Source organism: Apium graveolens, chromosome 5, assembly GCF_009905375.1.
Source record: "Apium graveolens cultivar Ventura chromosome 5, ASM990537v1, whole genome shotgun sequence".
Classification (NCBI taxonomy): domain Eukaryota; kingdom Viridiplantae; phylum Streptophyta; class Magnoliopsida; order Apiales; family Apiaceae; genus Apium; species Apium graveolens.
The window spans coordinates 43,691,375-43,711,348 of NC_133651.1; the positions used below are offsets into that span (position 1 = coordinate 43,691,375).

Sequence of the window (19,974 nt, forward strand, 5' to 3'; positions counted from 1 at the left end):
CCCTCTTTCAACCCATGACGAAAAAGATGAATCCGGACTGTATCAACATTACTGTACTTTTTAAAATTATTACAATCACGGAAGGGATATAAGATCATTTATTATTTTCCCTCTTCGTTCTTTTTTTTTCGAATATAAAATCGCACACTCGACAAAGTCATTAACACCATTAATATAGTTAGCGGTTGCACGCGAAATTTTGTACATCCATGTTTGGTCCATGATGATTTACTACAGCAACGAAACAAAGGCCAAAATTAAATTATATGATCATTAATATTTAGTAATATTTACCAAATTATTTGCATTATTATGTTCTAAATTCTAGAATTTAAATGTAAGATTGATGACTAAGTTAAATCTAAAGTCATAAACATGTATTCTAAAATTATAGATTCTTTCAGTCTAAAATATAAGCTCACTATTACTAGGATTTAGGTAGGATTTTTTCTTTATAGTGTGTTACTAATTTTAGATACAATTTTTTAAAAGCCACAACAACATATTTTAATAACATATCAGTTAAAGTCAAACTAGCTATTTTTATAACTTAATTCAAATTACCTTAATGACATCATCATCCTAATCACCATTAAAGCACAACAAAAAAATAATAACTATTTATCACACTAAAAAAATCAACAAATAAAAGAACCAAGATTAATTAAAAACCAACAAAAATTAAACATAATTTTTTTAATAAACTAACAAATTTATATATGCAATTAATATCCCTTTCAAACAAAGATTAGCAACCACATTAAATCTAATCTATAATGTTATACAAATAACAACAAAATTATAGAAAATTACCAGAACCAAAATATAAAAAATTCAAAAGCATTTTAACTGTGAAATTTTTAGAAACCTAAAATAGTCTAGAGATCTCATTCATACTAAGATATGAAACATGATTTTAACAGTTGGAAATACAAATATGACAACAAATAAGAATCTTATCAAAAACCTAAACATAGACTATTGATGTCAAGAATCAAACACTAAAGATACATGAAGCCCAGAGACAGAAATTATCATAGCAAGAATAGGTACACATACAAACCAGTGACATGGATAGAAGAGAGAAGAGGGAAGGAGAGAGAGGGAGAGAGAAATAAAGATACATGAAACCCACACACACAAATTAGCATTGAGAGAATGTGTATACATACAAACCTGGCTGAAAAATAAAAATATGATATTAGTATATTAGCCTGTATACATGTATATATATAATCCTATCAAAACTCAAAAGGTAAATAATCAATTACAAGATGAATTAATTGTTGAGAAATCTAGCACCTGTATAATTTCCCCCCTAGTGTTTGAATATGAAACTGAACAAAAACACAAGATGTACGTACTGGTCTATCTTTCATTATAACCAGAATTACAAAACAAGTAGCCAAAACCAAAACAGACGTGGCTAGAAAATAGGAAACTACAACTATATCTCCTAACTTGACTCTAACACTAACGTTTATTCTTATTACTCCTAAAAACTCTCTGCACCTCTGAAGACCACGTCCACCAACCAAAAAATTCTAACATTGCAAATTATTAAATATGACAGAAACAAAACATTAAAATAAAACAAGGTTAGAATAAAACCAACAATCTCTCCCTTAGTCTAAACATTTTTAACTACATCTCTGACTCCGAGTAACTGACGCATCTTCTCGAACTTAAAGGTCGTGAGAGCTTTAGTAAGTGCATCAGCTTGCTGCTTGTCTGAACTCACATGCTTTACTATGATCTCACCCTTCTCAACACATTCCCGAATGAAATGATATCGAATGTCTATATGCTTGCTTCTGCCGTGAAATTAGGGTTTTTGGCCTGGTCAATAGCAGACTTGTTGTCAATGTATAAAATCACTGGACCTGTTTGCTCACCTGTAACCTGCACTAAGAGTTTTCACAACCATAATGCTTGACATGCAGCCACGGTTGCTGCCATAAATTCGGTTTCACAAGAAGAAAGAGCAACACATCTCTGTTTCTGAGAGACCCAAGTTATTAAGCTTTCGTTTAAGTGAAACGCCATACCTCCTGTGCTTTTCCTATCTTCGATATGACCGGCCAAATCACTATCTGAATACCCAGTTAGCAAATTGTTCCTGCTATCCTTTGTGTATACTAACCCAAACTCCAGTTTGCCTTTTACATACCTTAACACCCATTTTGCCGCATTCTGGTGCATCACAGTAGGTCTCTCCATGAACCTACTTATTATCCCAACCGAATAAGCAATGTCCGGTCTTGTGTGGACTAAGTACCGAAGCCCTCCTATCATGCTCTTGAATTGTGTGGTGTCAACTGTTATGCCTACTTCATCTCTGTTAATACACTCTTTAGGATCCATCGGGTACTTGGTCGAGTTGCAATCTGCCATACCTGCTTTCTCGAGGATTTTCTTGGCGTATCCGGTTTGTTTTAACTTTATACATCCAGCTCTCTGTTTAACCTCAATACCCAAATAATAGGATAGCCTCGCCAAGTCACTCATGTCAAACTTTCCGTTCATCTGTTCCTTGAAGTCTTTTATGACTGTAATACTCGATCCAGTCACCAGAATATCATCTACGTAGATTGCAATAATCAGCACTTCATTACCCATCCTTTTCATATAAACTGCATGTTCATACGGACATCTCTCGAAGCCTATATCCTCAAGACACTTATTTAATTTGGTGTACCAAGCACGTGGTGCTTGTCGAAATCCGTACAAAGCTTTTATCAATCTGTAAACCATATGTTCCTATCTCCTTTTGACAAAACCCTCAGGTTGAGTTACATAAATTTCCTCCTGCACTTCTCCATTTAAGAACGCCGTTTTCACATCGAGATGGTGCACCTCCCAGCTGTTTTTTACAGCTAGTGCAAGCAACAAACGAACAGTTTCAATCCGTGTAACTGGTGCGAAGATTTCCTCGAAATTAACCCCTTGTTTTTTAACATACCCCTTGGCGACTATTCTTGCTTTGTACTTCACAATTTCTCCGTTGGCATCTTTTTTCAGCTTATACACCCACTTCAACTCGATTGGTTTCCTTCCTGGAGGTAGTTCAGTTAATCTCCACGTATTATTTCTTTTAACCGACTCGATCTCCTGCCTCATTGCTTTTCTCTAGTTTATTTCTTTCACTGCCTGCTTATAGTTTGCTGGTTCATCAATCCCCATCAAGAATAGTTCTTCATCTTCTAATTCAATCTGTTCAGTGTTGGTGTAGATGTCATGGAGAGATCTTTAGTTTCAAGGTTCACTGTCAGCTTCAGATTCCGAGCTTGCCTCGGTTGAACTTGGGCTTGAATTTGTCTCGGTTGCACTTGAGCTATAATCTGATTTCGTGGCTTCACTATTTTTGTTAGACCGTTGTGGAGTAGCAGTCTCTCCCTCCGTTAAGAATTCTCTTGATGTTGTTTCGCTAACTCCCGCCACAGTAAACGTCCCCAACTGTACATCCGCAACTGCTTTTTCTTGATTCCAAGGCCATGGCAGATTTTCTTCAAATACTACGTCCCGACTAACGTGTACCATTTCAGTCTCTGGATCGTATAATCTATACGCCTTTGTTCCGGGTTCCTTCCCAAGTTGAATTACAGGCCTACTTCGATCATCCAATTTCTTTACCTTCACGTTTGGTACCTTCATATGAGCCATACATCCAAACACCCTAATGTGTCCCACATGAGGCTTTACTCCAGACCATGCCTCATAAGGTGTAATTCCAGAAACAGCGCGAGTGGGTAGTCTATTTAGGATATAGATTGAGTGTCGTATTGTTTCCCCCCAGAACGAACAAGGCATTTTCATCTCTTTTAAGAAGCTTCTGGTCATCTCAATCATTGTCCTATTTCACCGTTCTATAACGCCGTTCTGTTGGGGCGTATATGGTGCTGTAAAGTGTCGAATTATTCCAGCTTCTTCACAATAATCCATGAACTCCTTAGAAAAAAATTCTCCTCCACGATCTGTTCTAAACGTCTTTATTTTTCTATCTTGAGTCTCCACCAAGGCTCAGAATTTTTTAAATGCATCAAAAGTTTCACACTTATTCTTCAAAAGATATGCCCACATTACGCGACTATAATCATCTACCAAAAGAAAAACATACTTGTTACCGGCTGTTGTACTTGGTGAAATAGGACAACACAAATCACCGTGTACCAGTTCCAAGGCTTTCTTCGCACAAAAATTAGTTTGAGAAGGAAATGTTTTTCTTGTTTGCTTAGACATCAAGCACCCCTTGCACACCTCTCCTGGCTGATTAATTTTTGTCATTCCGTACACCATCTGAGACGAGGACATTTGTTTCAGGGCATTAAAATTCACATGTCCAAGCCGTGTGTGCCACAACCAGCTTACTTGTCACATTTTGACATTAAACACCTCGGTGCACTGTTATACAGTATGACTTTGTATAGTCGATTCACTGATTTTTTCACCTTCATAACCAATTCTCCCTGCTTGTCACGAATCCATAAGTAATCCCCACCGAGCATAACTTTATTACCTTCTTGCAATAGTTGACCCAAACTGATGATATTGCTGTAAAGTGAAGGGATGTAGTACACTTCCCTTAGAGTTCTTTCCTCTCCATTCTTACATTTTAAAACGATTGAACCCTTTCCCTTGATGTGCACCATTGAACCATCACCAAATTTTACCTTCCCCGTCACGTTCTCATCCAACACGTCAAATTTCGATCGTTGGCCTGTCATGTGATTGCCGGCGCCATTATCAAGGTACCACAAATTAGATTTTACTTCATTTATTCCCTTGGTTTTCTTTAACTTAGGCATCATCTTCTCTTCATTAATCAGCATTGTGGTCTCAGTTTTTCCTTCACATTCAGCCACAAGTAAAGCTGGTTCATCATCCGGAATCTGTGCAATATTTACCTCCTCCTTGTTTTCTTTTTCTCGCCTTGGTTTACGACACTCTGCAGCATAGTGTCCGTAACCAAGACAATTAAAACATCCGACCTTACTCTTGTCTCTAACTCCACGAACGGTGTCCCTTCCTCGATAGTCACCACTGCCTCGAGTTTTTTGTCCTTGAGATACGTCTGTCCCAGACCTGTTAGCTCGCTTCAGCCACTCGTCCCTAGTGAGCAGAAGTTTCCCTTCACTATTTTCTCTCTTTATCCACTCCTCCTCGGTAAGGAGTAACTGACCTCCATTGTTCTCACTTTGCCCTCGAAGTCTCTCTTCGTGAGCCTTTAACGAATCAATAGTCTCTTCGACTGTCATTACATCCAAGTTTCCGAACTGCTCAATAGTGGAAGCTATTTGTAAGAATTTCGTGGGCACGGCTCGCAGCAACTTTTTTACTACATAAGACTCTGTGAGATCCTCACCTAGAGCACGTATATTAGTCACTATTCCACTCAGCTTTAAATAGAAGTCATCAAGAGAGTCTGAGTCCTTCATATTTATGGCTTCGAATTCAGTTCTTAATGATTGAACTCTTGCCGCCTTCACACGCTCTGCACCTTGATAAACAACTTTCACGGCTTCCCAAGCTTCTCTTGCAGTCTTCTTCTTTGCTAGTGATAAAAGAATGTCTTCAGGAATGCCCTGATAGATAGCTGCCAGAGCAATCTTATCTGTTCTATCTTCAATCACTCCCTTTGGATCCTTCCCCTCTATAGAGTCCCAAAGACCATGGGCCTGCATGTATACCTTCATTTTCATAGCCCATGCTGTATAATTTCCCCTCGTCAGCATAGGATAGCTCAGACTTACAGTACCATCTCTGTTCTTTCTTGGTTCCACCGTCGCCATTCTCGGCATATACTTGGGCATTCACCAGGTAGCGTAGCTCTGATACCAAGAATGTTGAAAAATCTAGCACCTGTATAATTTCCCCCCTAGTGTTTGAATATGAAACTGAACAAAAACACAAGATGTATGTACCGGTCTATCTTTCATTATAACCAGAATTATAAAACAAGTAGCCAAAACCAAAACAGACGTGGCTAGAAAATAGGAAACTATAACTATATCTCCTAACTTGACTCTAACACTAACGTTTATTCTTAAAACTCCTAAAAACTCTCTGTACCTCTCAAGACCATGTCCACCAACCAAAAAATTCTAACATTGCAGATTATTAAAATATGACAGAAACAAAACATTAAAATAAAACAAGTTTAGAATAAAACCAACATTAATTAGGACACTTGAGATAGAAGAATTACAATTGTTCTCTTAATTGAAATCGGATTGAAAAGATTACTGGTGAGATGAATCAGTTTCTCCTGTATGCTTTAGGGAAGCAGAGAGTGGATTGACTCATAGCTACTAATTACTCTAATTTTAAAATTTTATTTTTCTCCATTTTTTAATAAAACTAGTATAATTTTTAAATTTATATACGTCGGATTAAAAAAATACGTCATATATGATGTCATCTTATACGGCACGTGTCCAAAAATCCGTCATATATATATATATATATATATATTTATCAATTATATGTACTAACTTGATATGACGGTTAATAAATACGACGTAAATTTAGTATTTATACGTCAGGTAAAATGGAACCGACGTATAAGTATTAAATATACGTAGGGTTTTTTATGGAACGACGTAAAAGGTACCTATAAAATCTTAATATACATTGCCATTTTATAAATATTACCTATAAACACTTACTTACATAATCTTTTTTCAAGTACGACGTAAAATCTACGACGTAAAAAATCAATTTTGTACTTGTGCATTTTTATTCTACATTTGTAACGGTACAATAATCTGCCAGGTCTCTGATACTTCGCTTTAATTCTTTGAGATGCCTAACACCTACTGATCCATTCTTAAATTTTCCTTTTCATATCCGGCCACAAACATTCCTATTTAAATTTTTGTATATTTTGACACTTCCTTAATAGATTGAGTACTTAGAATTGTGAGTTTCCTGTAGGATCTCATTGTTTAATTCTGTCACTTATGGCATCCAAGTTGTGGAAGAACATCTGAGAATATCGTGAACATTCTTCTAAGTTCCTAACCTTCCTGTTAACATTCTGATCTATTATCCCCTCTTGACATCTCTTTATCATTTCTAACGATTCTGGATGAAAGGTCATACTATAAACCCTTACTTTTTTTGGATTTTAAATTAGGACATCCAATTCTAACTTTTAAATTCCATAAATAACTGTTCTGGTGCAATCAACACATTCACTTTCTCCTTTTTTCTTATAGTGTTACCACAATATTTATTTTTCCTCATGAATACATACTTCAAACTCTTATGGTCATTATAAATCTCACACCTTTCTCCAAATAAATAATATTTACAAATCTTCAAAGAAAATACTATTGATGCTAGTTCCAAGTCATTTGTATGTACATTTATAAATATGGACCAGATTCATGGTCGGATCAGATTCGTGATCATATTAGGCCAATATGTGCATTGGATCTAGTATAGAGAGCAGAGCTGTGTGCCTTGGTCGGTGTTAAAAGTTTTAAAATGAATATCCAATTCTAATGATTACTTGACAAGAAACTTGATTCCAATGAATTATTTCAATTATGACTTGCTGTGCTAGTTTGCTCACACTTGAATATCTGTTTATGTTATTCTACAGTTAAAAAGGAAATGGTTGGTAACGAGAATTCCCAATCCACTGTGCGAGCTAGGATTTCATGTTCAACGGGATCAAGATAGCAGGAGCTTTATGTTTAATTTTGAGTTATGTAAGCTTGTAAGAATGCTTTCATTATTAGTTGTATGTTGAACTAGTTTGGATTTGGTACGATGTAATAAATGATAAGGTTGTGGCTTCTTTCATAATTTAACCTATTGGGATCTATGGTTATGGTATGTAAGGGTCATTGCATATATTACTTTCATAAAGAGGGTTGTATATGATGTGAGTGTGTGTGTTGTGAACCCCAAATTTCTGACACGGGTTTGGAGGGCATCACCTATATAATCTTGATGCTTGGATTCACGCGCCAATGCTAATACAGATGGACAGATGAATGCAAATAAATTATCTTCTAAATCCATGCACAACTTGTGAGTGTACCATGGATGAAATAAGGCGTTGCATAGTTAGTTTTTATGCAAAATAAATATATATAATTAGATATTATTAAATAAATAAAGAAGAAATTAAAGACTTACATCATAAAAATTTGCAGAATGGGTATATTAAGCCAACTCAACTTCACAAACTCGTAGACATTTTCGTTGGTGACATATATGGGAACTTTATCACTTTCATGAAATTTAAACACCTCATAATTTTAATCAACAGCGTTAGTAGTAGATTCTGGAGGCATATTTTCAACCAAAATAGTAAAGTTTGACATTTTTCACTCAATTAGCCACCTCTGGAAAAGCTTGATTCTTGATAATAGGCGTCGTTGACTCTTCACTAACAATCTTTTTTAGTTTCTAAGAAGCTACCTTATGACATTTTTTCTCGGCAGGTTCCTACTTCAAAATAAATTAAGTCAAAACTGCATTTTTCTTTATTTTCCTTATAGTTCTATGAATAGGAACAAAATAAATAGCCTTAATTTTTTTATTGAAAGATCTTACCTGACTCCAGATCACAAGATCTTTTGGCCATTGAACAAAAATTACCAGTTGTGTCGCCTATAGTTTTGAGGCAGCAACAACCTTGTCAAACAAGTAATAAAATATATATTACTAATCTAAAAAAAGTACCAAATTAAAACTAGTTAACACAAAATTTCCAATTAGATATTCTGGTATAAAAAATTATAAAGCAGCTATGATAAAAATGTTTACCGGACATAAGTTACCAAATAAATTAAAAGGAAGTTTGTTGAGGTTAAAACTGCTTATAATTTTCTTAAACACTTCTCTAGTGTGCTCTTACCCATTCATAACTATGCACAGTAGATAAAATGGATGGATCAATGGATGATTCCAACGTGTCTAAAGAAGCGATGGGATCGTTTTGGCGCCACTTGCCCCTGTTTCCTATATATCCACCTTTTCTAACAAAATGTGGATCTTTGTCGTCTTTCTTACTTTCCTTCACTTTTTCATTAATTTCCTACACATTAACATATGTAAAACAAAATGAGGTTTGGGTTAAAATGTTATGGTGAATAATATCCAACTCAAGAAACTATAAATATTCTTGAAAAAAAACTACTAATGTTTACCTTAAACTCAGGAAATTTGTGTATCTTTTTTAATGTTTCCCAGTCATCTTCATTAATATAAGGATATGTTTCACACACGTTCTTGCCTGTATGCAAAAAATATCGAACCATATTTGCCTTCAAATCCTTCTAACTCTTTCGTATAGCTTCCAACACTTATTTTTTTAACCGGTCATTCTTCAATTTCGAGTGCATCAATTATAACCGATTTTAATTTGCAAATAAAGACAGGGAAGAATAAACATCTAATCTAATAGATTTTTATAAATATATTTGCATACCTTAATATCTTCCTAAATCACATTCTTTAATCCGTGGCTAAGTATATCCAAACTCTTGATATTTATATTAACATGTAATCTACCAGCTGTTAAAACATAAGACGCAAACAGGGGTGCCATCTCCCCTATAGGGTTACCATATTCATCAAACTCAAGGTTCTCAATTTTTTTTTAACTTTTTCTTTTAATTTCGAGCACAAGGTTGGACCTCTATTCTTTCTCTTATTGCCTCGACTTGAACTTGACTTATTATTATCCACATTCATTGTAAATACTTGGATCATGATAGCAACTATGGTATGAGGTAATATGGAAAGTAAAAAATGATGAACTATAAAAAATATAGTAAGTTAACATGAGATCCTTACAATAACTTTCACACTAATTTGCAAGTATTGCATAATGTATTACATGACATAGAAGTTAGTCTATCAGTTACTAGTATTACAGAGAATTCTCCCTATTCCAGATAGTATAAGCTATAAAACTATTCTCCTCGCTCTCCCTATTTCATATTTAAGTTTTCAACATAAATTATATTCAAGTAAACTCGGAATTAAAGGTACAACGAGAACATGTAGCAAAGAGTTAGAAAATTAGGAGGTACGCTACATGTCTTTTAAGATGAATCTTTTCCCTATGGATAAATGGAGGTTTACTACAGTATTCACTTGAGATTTACCAAAATTGGAAGTGGTGAAAAAACTAAAAATCATATTATAAAGTCTAAAAATTTAAGTTTACACGCGTTAGTTACTCGATAAAAAGTTGCATAACAATATAAAAATATGATAATCATAAGTAAGTAATAATGTGAGGAATTGGTTTATTATTGATATCACCGTTACTCGTAGTATCATTATTATTAGAATTGTAGTTGCAAGATATTCTTGTAACTAGTGGATACAAAAAATCCAGTATTAGACTAGCCTTTGGTTTTGATAATGTCTCCAATGACTACACGGTTGCTAGGTTTGTATTTCCAGTCCCTGGTACTAATGTTGTTCCAGTTGTGCAGCTATATTCTGCAAATTTCAATTTGCACCATGACATACGTTGGGGGTACTCGTATTTGGGTGGTGGAATGCTTTTTGCAAGCAAAGTAACTTGTTCTAAACACATGAAGCTACAAATATGTTAATAAGTGAGCTCATTTTAACATACAGATCTTCAGTCAAGTTTCACTTTCAAGTAGTCCGCTCGAGGTCTAGTTTGGGTATTTGGTACCTACATTTTAAACACTTCAACAAAAACAATATTGTGTTTATCAGGTAAGAGATCATGGGGTATCAGACAAAGTCTTGCAGTCAATGTGAAAGCTGTAATAGCAGCATTTTTCCAACTCTCCCCGGTAGAGAAGACTGTGTATGCCATGGCATCTAATGATTTTCAAGGATATGGTCAAGGTTATATTGTCCGAGATGAGCAAAACTTGATTGGAATGACCTAATGTTCTTGACCACAGCACCTCCTAAATACAAGAATATGAAGTAGTGGTCGACCACTCTAACACTCTAAATAACATCTGAAATATTTAAAATTCTACAAAATGATCAGACTTTCTTTTGGTTTTTGATAGGGAAGCACTTAAATTTGTACTAATATTGCCAAGGTCTAGTTTGGGTATTTGGTACCTCGATTTTCATAAATTTATCTATACATTTTTATTCTCATCCAGAACTGTCTAAGGTTGGCTCTGCACTCATCAATATAATTGAAGATATATATGCTATGTTATCACTTTTATGCAATAACACACAAGTTCATCCTAGTGTGTTAAGGTATGTAATATGCTAAAAAATTTAAAAATTCAAATAATGTCTGCATACAACTTAAATGTTAGCCTTAGTATTGACTATGAGAGAAACCTAATAAAAGCCATGCAAATGTACCCTATAAATGAATTCACAGTTGTTCAACTATACTAGATTTTGAGGACTATATTATGTAAAAGAATTGCAGAATAAATGTAGATTTATAAATAAAGAGCTTAACAAATCTCATAAACTAACCTTTGTGAAATATTTTGATTTTGACTTATATAAAACTATTCCAAATTAATATTCCAATATGGATAGAATTTGTAAGTGCCCTGCAAGTTCAAATAAAAATACAAATTAATAACAAAGATTTGTAGAAAGCTGAATTAAATTTATCTTATTAAATTCAAAAAAAAATATTTTTATAAATTTGATATTTTCAGGTACCTATAAAATTTACTTTTAGAAATTAATATTTTGATAATTATTAATTTCTAAAAGTAATGTTTCTATCTCTCACTTGACTTCATATAAGCAGCTTCCTCTCTTTCTAAAAGACATGAAGCTGCCTGTAATGTTCTCTTTAATTTAGGTTGATACTGTAATACCACACTATCATTCCATGCAATAAACACCCAACATCCTAATTTCAATTTCAAATGAAACAATACAATATAAGTTTAACTTCATATAAGATCCTTCCAACTTGCAGAGCAAAGGGCGATGATTAAGTACAGTTAATTCACATACTGCATATGTAAAAGGAAAGATTTTCTTCCTCCTGTTTTGGTTAAAGGTAAAACCAAAGTGTTGATATCTCCTCGATATATTAGTGCTCCGGCAGGTGGGCTACCTGGAGCTTAGAATTCACAAAGCTGGTCACGATTATTTTATATAAAAGAATTGCAAAATAAGATTCCAATATGGATAAAATTTGTAAGTGCCCTCCAAGTTTAAATAAAAATACAAACTAATAACAAAGATTTGGAGAAAGCTAAATTAAATTTCTCTTATAAAATCCACATTAATAGTGAGACTATGTATATATTAACTTTTAAATAAATTAAAAAAGAAACCCATCAGTTATCCTTATACACATTCTGAAAAAATGGCCAGAATTAAAGTAGGTAGCAAAGCCTCATAGTAAAGGCGGAAGAGGAATATGCATCCCTAGTTAGCGTTTCTCATAGACATTTTTTCTAAACAAGACCCAGTTATTCCAAAATATCCATATGCTTTAGCAAATTGATATGCAATTAGGTGTATGTATCTAGGTAGAAGTGGACCTTGTAGAGATGGCTGGTTTGACACCCTATTCGAGACCGGAGGCCAACTATATATATCCTTCATCGGGTTTGACTATCAAAGGCGAGGCTGGCCTAGAAAATTGACGACACAAAAGATTTTAAATATAGTAATCTGATTTATATTACCAGTATTTAGACTCAAAACACTCAATTGTTTTCATCTATTTGCAAGTTTGAGACAATTAATTAATTGCAATGCATATTTATAAAGGCATTCCACAACTCCCTGCACTTTTGTAGTGGTGTTGGTTTGTATGCTTAGTGGCCCCATTTTCTTGTGGAGGAATAGTTGGAATTTATTCTTAATTTGTCATTTAAGTATTTATTTTATGTATATTTGTTTTTAAATAAATATGTAGTTGGTTGCATAGGTGACCATGTCATGCAGATATGGAGTGTTATTAGGAATTTAGTAGATTATTTATAAATAATCAACATCCACAATATGGTTTCCATTTAAAATTGGAAAACCCATTGAGAAATGAGAATTTTCATCAAATTGGTCATATTCATCCTCGTCTTCAAACCATCAAATAAAAGAACGATTGTGTTCATTTGTAATCCACTTCCCACTCTTTAAATGATGCATGTGCCGAATCAAGGCTATGTATTTCTTTAAGTAAGGATCAACTTCAGTCATGTGTTGTAGGACAAATAGATGTGCTCTATCACAAAATTCAGCACTGGGAGTGATCAATTTATTTCCCAACGTACCTTGACCTTCGAGTCTTCCCTCATGACGAGATTTAAGAATTTCGCCTGGATCAACAGAAGCTAAGTACTCACTGCAAAATACAAGAGTCTCTTCAAACGAATATCCTTCAATAATGCCTTCCGGCCGATACCGATTCCTAACATATTCTTCAGAATACACAAGAATCTCTCAAATGGATACATTTACTGCAAAGATAACGGACCACATAATTTAATTTCTCTCACCAGATGAATAACTAAATGTACCACAATATCAAAAGACGGAGACAAATTCACAAAGTGTAAATATAATATTGGCTTGCAATGTATCCAAAATCATGGGATCAATCACCTTACTGCATATAGCATTAAAGAAGAAACATAATTTTGTTATGACCAATCTCACATGCTTCGGTAATATCCCTCGAATGGCAATCAGTAATAAATATTGCATTAACAAATGACAATTATGTGATTTTAGCCCCACCAATTTTAAATCTTTCATCGATGCAAGCCTTTAAATGTTTGAAAAATACCCTGATTGAATCTTAATACCTGATAAACACTCACAAAGGCTAATTTTCTCCTTTCTAGACAAAGTATAACATGTCGGAGGCAAATATAAACATTTTCTCGATATTTGTGGTGCTAGTTCTTTTCGTATCTTCCATGTCTAATCTTGCTGTGATTACATTCTTATCTTTTCAAGTATATTTAACAATGTCCCAATAATTCTTTCACAAACATTTTTCTTTAAATCCCAATAAAATTAAGACAGTGTCTAACCTATAAGTGTTCCCAATATGGAAGATCCCAAAAATAGATGTCTTCTTCCATAATTTGCTTTGGTTCGGCTTTTTATAAAGTTTTCCTAGTACAACTTCAATATCTTTGACCCGATCAAGAACTTGTTTTCCAGATAAAGGAAAATGAGCAACTCGACACTCGATATTTCCATCGAAAGACTTTTTATTTTTCTGATAAGGGTGATTACTATGAAAGGTTTACCCTGTACTTTGAAAGGTTTCAATATGCAGGAAAATTATTTATGGTGCAAAATATCATGGCACGCAAAGTGGAATCAGATTGACTATAAGCATCATAAACTGTTACACCTTCCTCCGATAAGATTTTTAAGTCTTCAATAAGCAGCTAAAGATAAACATCTATGTTGTTCCCCACTTCCTTAGGACGTGAGATTAGAAATCTCAACATTATGTACTTACGCTTCATGCATAACCACGGAGGCAAATTATAAACATTCAAAAGAACTGGCCATGTGCTATGATTAGAGCTCAAAGTGCGATATGAATTTATGCCATCTGCACAAAGTCCAAGCCGTAGATTTCTAGGTTCCTCGCTAAATTCAGGAAACTTTCCATCGATGATTCTCTATTGTTGAGAGTCACCAGGGTGTCTAAGTATCCCATCAGATTTTCTCCCTTCTACATGCCACCTAACACGCTTTCACTGTAATATAGTATTATTTTCTTGTCCTTTTTCTATGTCGAGTTATTCAAACCATCATTTTTTAGATTAAATAACTACCTTCAATCTTGCTCAAAAGATACTTTGATAGTATTAACGTTTTAGGCAGTTACGCTGCAGTTACGCTAGTATAATTATAGGCATATATAGTGGACACAATAATCGTATAGTCGTGTCTTGTGAGCATATTGGGGCGGTACATCCATCAAATAGATAATAATAAAGTGTGGGAATTGTTTATTGTTGTCTTTCATCCAGTATTTTTATATGACTTAAATAACTTTATATGTACATAATTAGTTTATTGAGTCAAATTTAACCAATCAAGCGAGTATGGGTCAATCTCTATTGAAGTTTGAGCCGCACACTAATAAAATTTGAATCAACTTGATAAGTTTATCGAATATAGATATTGAGCTAGAATACTTATTAAATTGTGTCGAGTTAAAGAATAGTGGCGAGTATCAGTTGAACCATAAGCTAACTATTGAACTTTCAAGAATCATCTCAAATAAAGATTTATTCAAAAACAAGTATTTCTTGTATCTTTTTTGAACTAATTATTTTATAAAAATTTCAAATATATATTTTTTGGTTATATTTTTTGGAAATATTGTGGGAGACATCACTACTCTAATTATACATTAAAAAGTGTAGTGGTAATGTTGTGAATTTTCTATGAAATATTATGTATATTAAAATTAACGAGCTTACTTTATGTTTTTATATCACTTTGCATTACTAAATTTATTCTAGTACAGCTTTTATTTTCTTTATTTTCTTTAATGTTTATCAAAACTTCTTTATATAAATTTATGATATTACAATTTTATTTTAACCATGAATTTGATTTGTTGATGTCTAGTATGTATCATTGATGTTGTGTAAAATCCCTTGCAAGCCTTAGAGTAACAATTTGAGTGTTCTCTCGTGAATTAACATTAAATATTGATTTTATATTTTAATTTTCATTGAAAGAATGCAACCAATTTACATATTGTTGAATGAAATTCTAATTTATATAGCTTTATACAATTTTAGTGTTTTATAATATAATGAAATTATTATTAAATTTGATATTGACAATAGTAAACTTAAAATTTTCTTTATTATATAAATTAAAATTTAACTGATAAAATTGAATTATAGTATTTAATTTATAAATTCAAACAATCGCACGTATGTTTTTTTATTCACAATCTTTTAATATTATATCTATCGTTGATAACTTTTTTTTAATATCTTATTACATAAGTTATAAATTTGACGATATATTCAAAAAATTTCTTATTTGTCATGTATTTTTAAAACGAAAAGAAATTTGTACATTACATATTACAAATTCTTTTCTTTTTCAATTTATAATTACGAATATGATATATATACAATTATCTTATTAATTTGATAATGGTAAGATATCTTACTTTAAATATAAGATGGATATTTTTTTACAAAAATAAACATAAATTTTCAAGTTATTAAAATATATTGGAAAAGCTTTTTATGTATGTGTATACTTTCTTATGGATATATTATTTTGTTGGGGTTCGTGGACTCATTTTTGGTCAACTTTTTTTTAATATCTCATATACCACCTTAAGAATAATGTTAGAGAAAACTATTTTTGGAAATTTTTAAATTACATTTTTTTCTGTTTTTAATAAATATGAATAAAGATTTTATATTAAATAATAAAACTAGGTCTACTGAATAAATAAATTATTAGTTATATTCAAGCAGATGCATATAATAATTAAAACTTATACGAAATTTAAATATAGAATGGAAAGTTTAAAACGGTCAAATTATAATGTCCAAACTGTAGATAGTGTATGGCTTGACTCCTTTATATAAATATAATACATTCTCAGTGTATTACATTGGACGCCTTACACACTTCTCTCTATCCTAAATTCTATCTTCTATCTTATAATAAATTTTTAGTGTAGCATACTAGCCGCCCCAGGCACCTTAGCCGCCCCTTAACATTTCTATTCTATATTCTATCATCCATTGATTGTATTTCACGCCTCTGAATCATTTAGTGCCTTCAATTGATTTTGTAAAGTAGCATAATACACAAAATTTGGCCCCTTAGTTTATAGATTTTCTACCTATAAGTCTAGTCTCTGGGCATCATCAACAAGAAGTAAGTTTTTATTTACATCTATTTTATGTTTCACATGTCAGATCTTATTATTTTATTATTTTATGTCAGATCTTATTATTGCACTTATGACTATCATTTCTTAACTAATTTATTGTGTGTATGTCTTTTTATCATTTTCAATTAGGGACTATAGTAAATTATAAATACTTAATCATAAAATTGAAATTGATTGAACTTTTGTTAAGGTGTGGTAAGAAATATGAATAGGTACTCTAACCATGTTTAATTTGTATACATGTACAAGTTTCCAATATTTTGATATAGATCCATAATTTTGACTTTTGCACACAACATTATTCATTTGAATTATGAATTATTTCTTAATTGCCAATATATATGTCACATATATATTTTTTTGACTCATTATCTATATTAATGTTCCGTGCCTGTATATAATAATGGTTACTAAATTTTAAGAATTTTGATTAGCTTGTATGCTAAAAGTATTTATACTGCACAATATACACAGTGAATAATCCAGAAGCTGACTACGCCTGGGAGCATGGCACAAAGGTGTGGAAGGGTGATAAACCCTATGTTGAGTGTAAATATTGTGGACACACAGTGCAAGGCATTTCAAGGCTTAAATACCACCTTGCCAAGGCATACGGCATAGTTAAGGTCTGTGATTTGGTGCCTAATGTTGTCAAGCAAGGATTTAGAAATAACTTCGTCGCAGATCCCTACGATCCGGAATTCCTATATCTCAAGCAGAAGCAAAATAGGGTTTCCACCTGTTGAAGTTAGACCCTGTATTGTGGTAAGATCAAGCCTTGTGACTCTCAGTGTAGTTTTCTGAAATTAATTATTAATTTTTAGTGGTAAAATATGTATACATGACTGAAGTTGTTGCATTGTTTTCATGATAATATACAGCAGCAGACTATTTCTTCCCAGTTTCAACATCCAAGGCGCCCTAGGTCAAACAAACTGGCGGTTCTAGAAGAAAAGGTGAGAAGGAAGAAGGAAGAGGTTAGAAAAAATAAGGAAGAGCTTCGAGAGCTTGAGGAGAAAGTTAAAAAGCTGAAGAGGAATGCAAACTGACATTCTCCAAGAATGTACAAGGCTTAACCACCTTGCCAATGTAACAATTCCTGGTTTCTCTTGCTGGAAGTCTTCTCTAACGATCAAACATTGCCTTGCTGCAGCACTCTTGTTCCAAACAAAATATGCTCCCTGGTGTTTCTTTTAATCACAACTCCATATCTGCCTTTGCTGCAAAGTTGTTATTGCACAAAGAAATGGTTCTCTGCAAGGTTTTTTATTAGCCCATTTGCTTATAGCATCTTTGATGCATTACTAATCCGCTCAGCCATTCCATGAATTAACGACGGATTCAAGCAAAAGACGGATTCTTTATGCAAGCCTTAGAATCACACAAGAAAAGAAGGCTTCCCGTTGCACTTCAATTCAGTACACATATGCATAGACGGTTTGCTACAGCAGGCACTATCTTGGAATGTTTGATTTTATGAAAGCATTTCTCCTTGCACCTTGTTTTTTTTACCAGGCTTTATTTTCCAAAGCAAGTTTAACAAATTTGCGGGCCCTTCTTTGAGGTCCTTTCAACTAAATATTGTTAGAGTTAATGTGATAGTTTAAAAGAAACTAACTAATATTTTATTCCTTAGTTTGAAGGATGTTCACAAAAAAATTGTCCAGTCTAATTTACTTAACATTTTTATAAATTAATGAGTATAATTACAAAATACAAATTTGGATTATCATACAACTTATCCTTAGGATTGTCAATATTACTTGGTTTTGTTATGTACCTTCCAATGAGTCCAATGCGTTAACCTCTAGATCGACTAGTAGTGGGTTCACCAAAGCGAAATACTCCTATCTATCGTGGGAGATGTGTTGAAGTATATTGATACTTTTTGACTATTGGGTTTGACTTAACTAAGTTATCACAATAGGATTGTGAACTTAGATGCATAGAGTTTGCCGAGATTTATTAGATAAATATGAACAAATGTTGTTCCACCAAGTTATCCAAGAGTTATATAGTTGATATAATTGACAAATGTTGTCTACCTAAATAATCATGTTTTAGGAGAAAAGCCAAAGCTGACCTAACGCGTGGTGAAATATGGATCTTTGCTCACTAGAAAGGATATAGACGATATTTTTTCCGAATTAATAGTTAGGGCTATTGATTTGATAAAAATAGTGGGAGATATATATTGTGAATATATATATGAATAATCACTTGAACATAATTTAATGATCATCTGTAGACTAAATCATTTTATGTACTTAAATATTGTAGATATCAAATGACAAATAACACAAATAATTTCTCTATATAATAGTCCTTGAGAAGGACAAGATGACATGAAATAATTTCCTCGATTGACATGGGAACTTGAGGATTGTCTTCAGGTTCAAGGATATCACTCAAAACCCTCCCTTATTTCTTCTAGCTGAGAATGAAACATGTGCTGAACAAAATGCTTACCAGAAGCAAAATTGATTATGCAACTGATGTTTCATGTCTAATGCTTGTAATTATGAGTGCTGAGTTTTAGAAGCAACAAGAGCATAATGATGCTTATGATATGATTGAGCACCTTCAAAGGCTATTTGAAGGATAGGCTCGTCAGAAAGATTTGACAATAATAAGGCACCATACTTTTGCATTAATGAGAGAATCATATCCGGTTGGACCACATGTTCTAAATGTGATAGGCATATGTACCTTGATATTTTGGGTTTCAAGAATGGTCTAGAGACTCAGCTTGATTTAATGAAACGATCTTTGAACAACTTCTATTCTCAGTTTGTTAAGAACAAAAGGAATGAGATAGACAGAACACTTAGTGAGTTGTTAATCATGTTTAGAACTGCTAAAAATAACACGGTAAAGACATGAATTACGTCCATACTGATGATGTATGTGACGACCTCAATCTCGGGGTTAGGAAATGAGGACCCACACACCAATAAACTAACAGTAAATAAGCATAAACCCCGATTAACTATTAACATGATCTACAACTACCAGCCAGATAAGATATATAACAACCAAAAATAATCATTAATTTACACAATCGATTCCGATTTGGAACCTACATATAACCCATTGCATCTTTACCGCCTTCCAAC

At 33.1% G+C, this 19,974-nt stretch overlaps 1 protein-coding gene across 1 annotated transcript; it reads right to left on the bottom strand.

Moving 5' to 3' along the window:
- Positions 1 to 4,364: 4,364 nt before the first annotated feature.
- LOC141660013 (uncharacterized) lies at positions 4,365 to 5,789 on the bottom strand. The gene has a single exon (XM_074466968.1). The coding sequence runs from the start codon at positions 5,787 to 5,789 to the stop codon at positions 4,365 to 4,367; it is 1,425 nt and encodes a 474-aa protein (XP_074323069.1).
- Positions 5,790 to 19,974: the final 14,185 nt, after the last annotated feature.

Coding starts and splice junctions, on each gene's coding strand:
- LOC141660013 (XM_074466968.1), bottom strand. CDS start 5,789: ATGGCGACGGTGGAACCAAGAAAGAACAGAGATGGTACTGTAAGTCTG.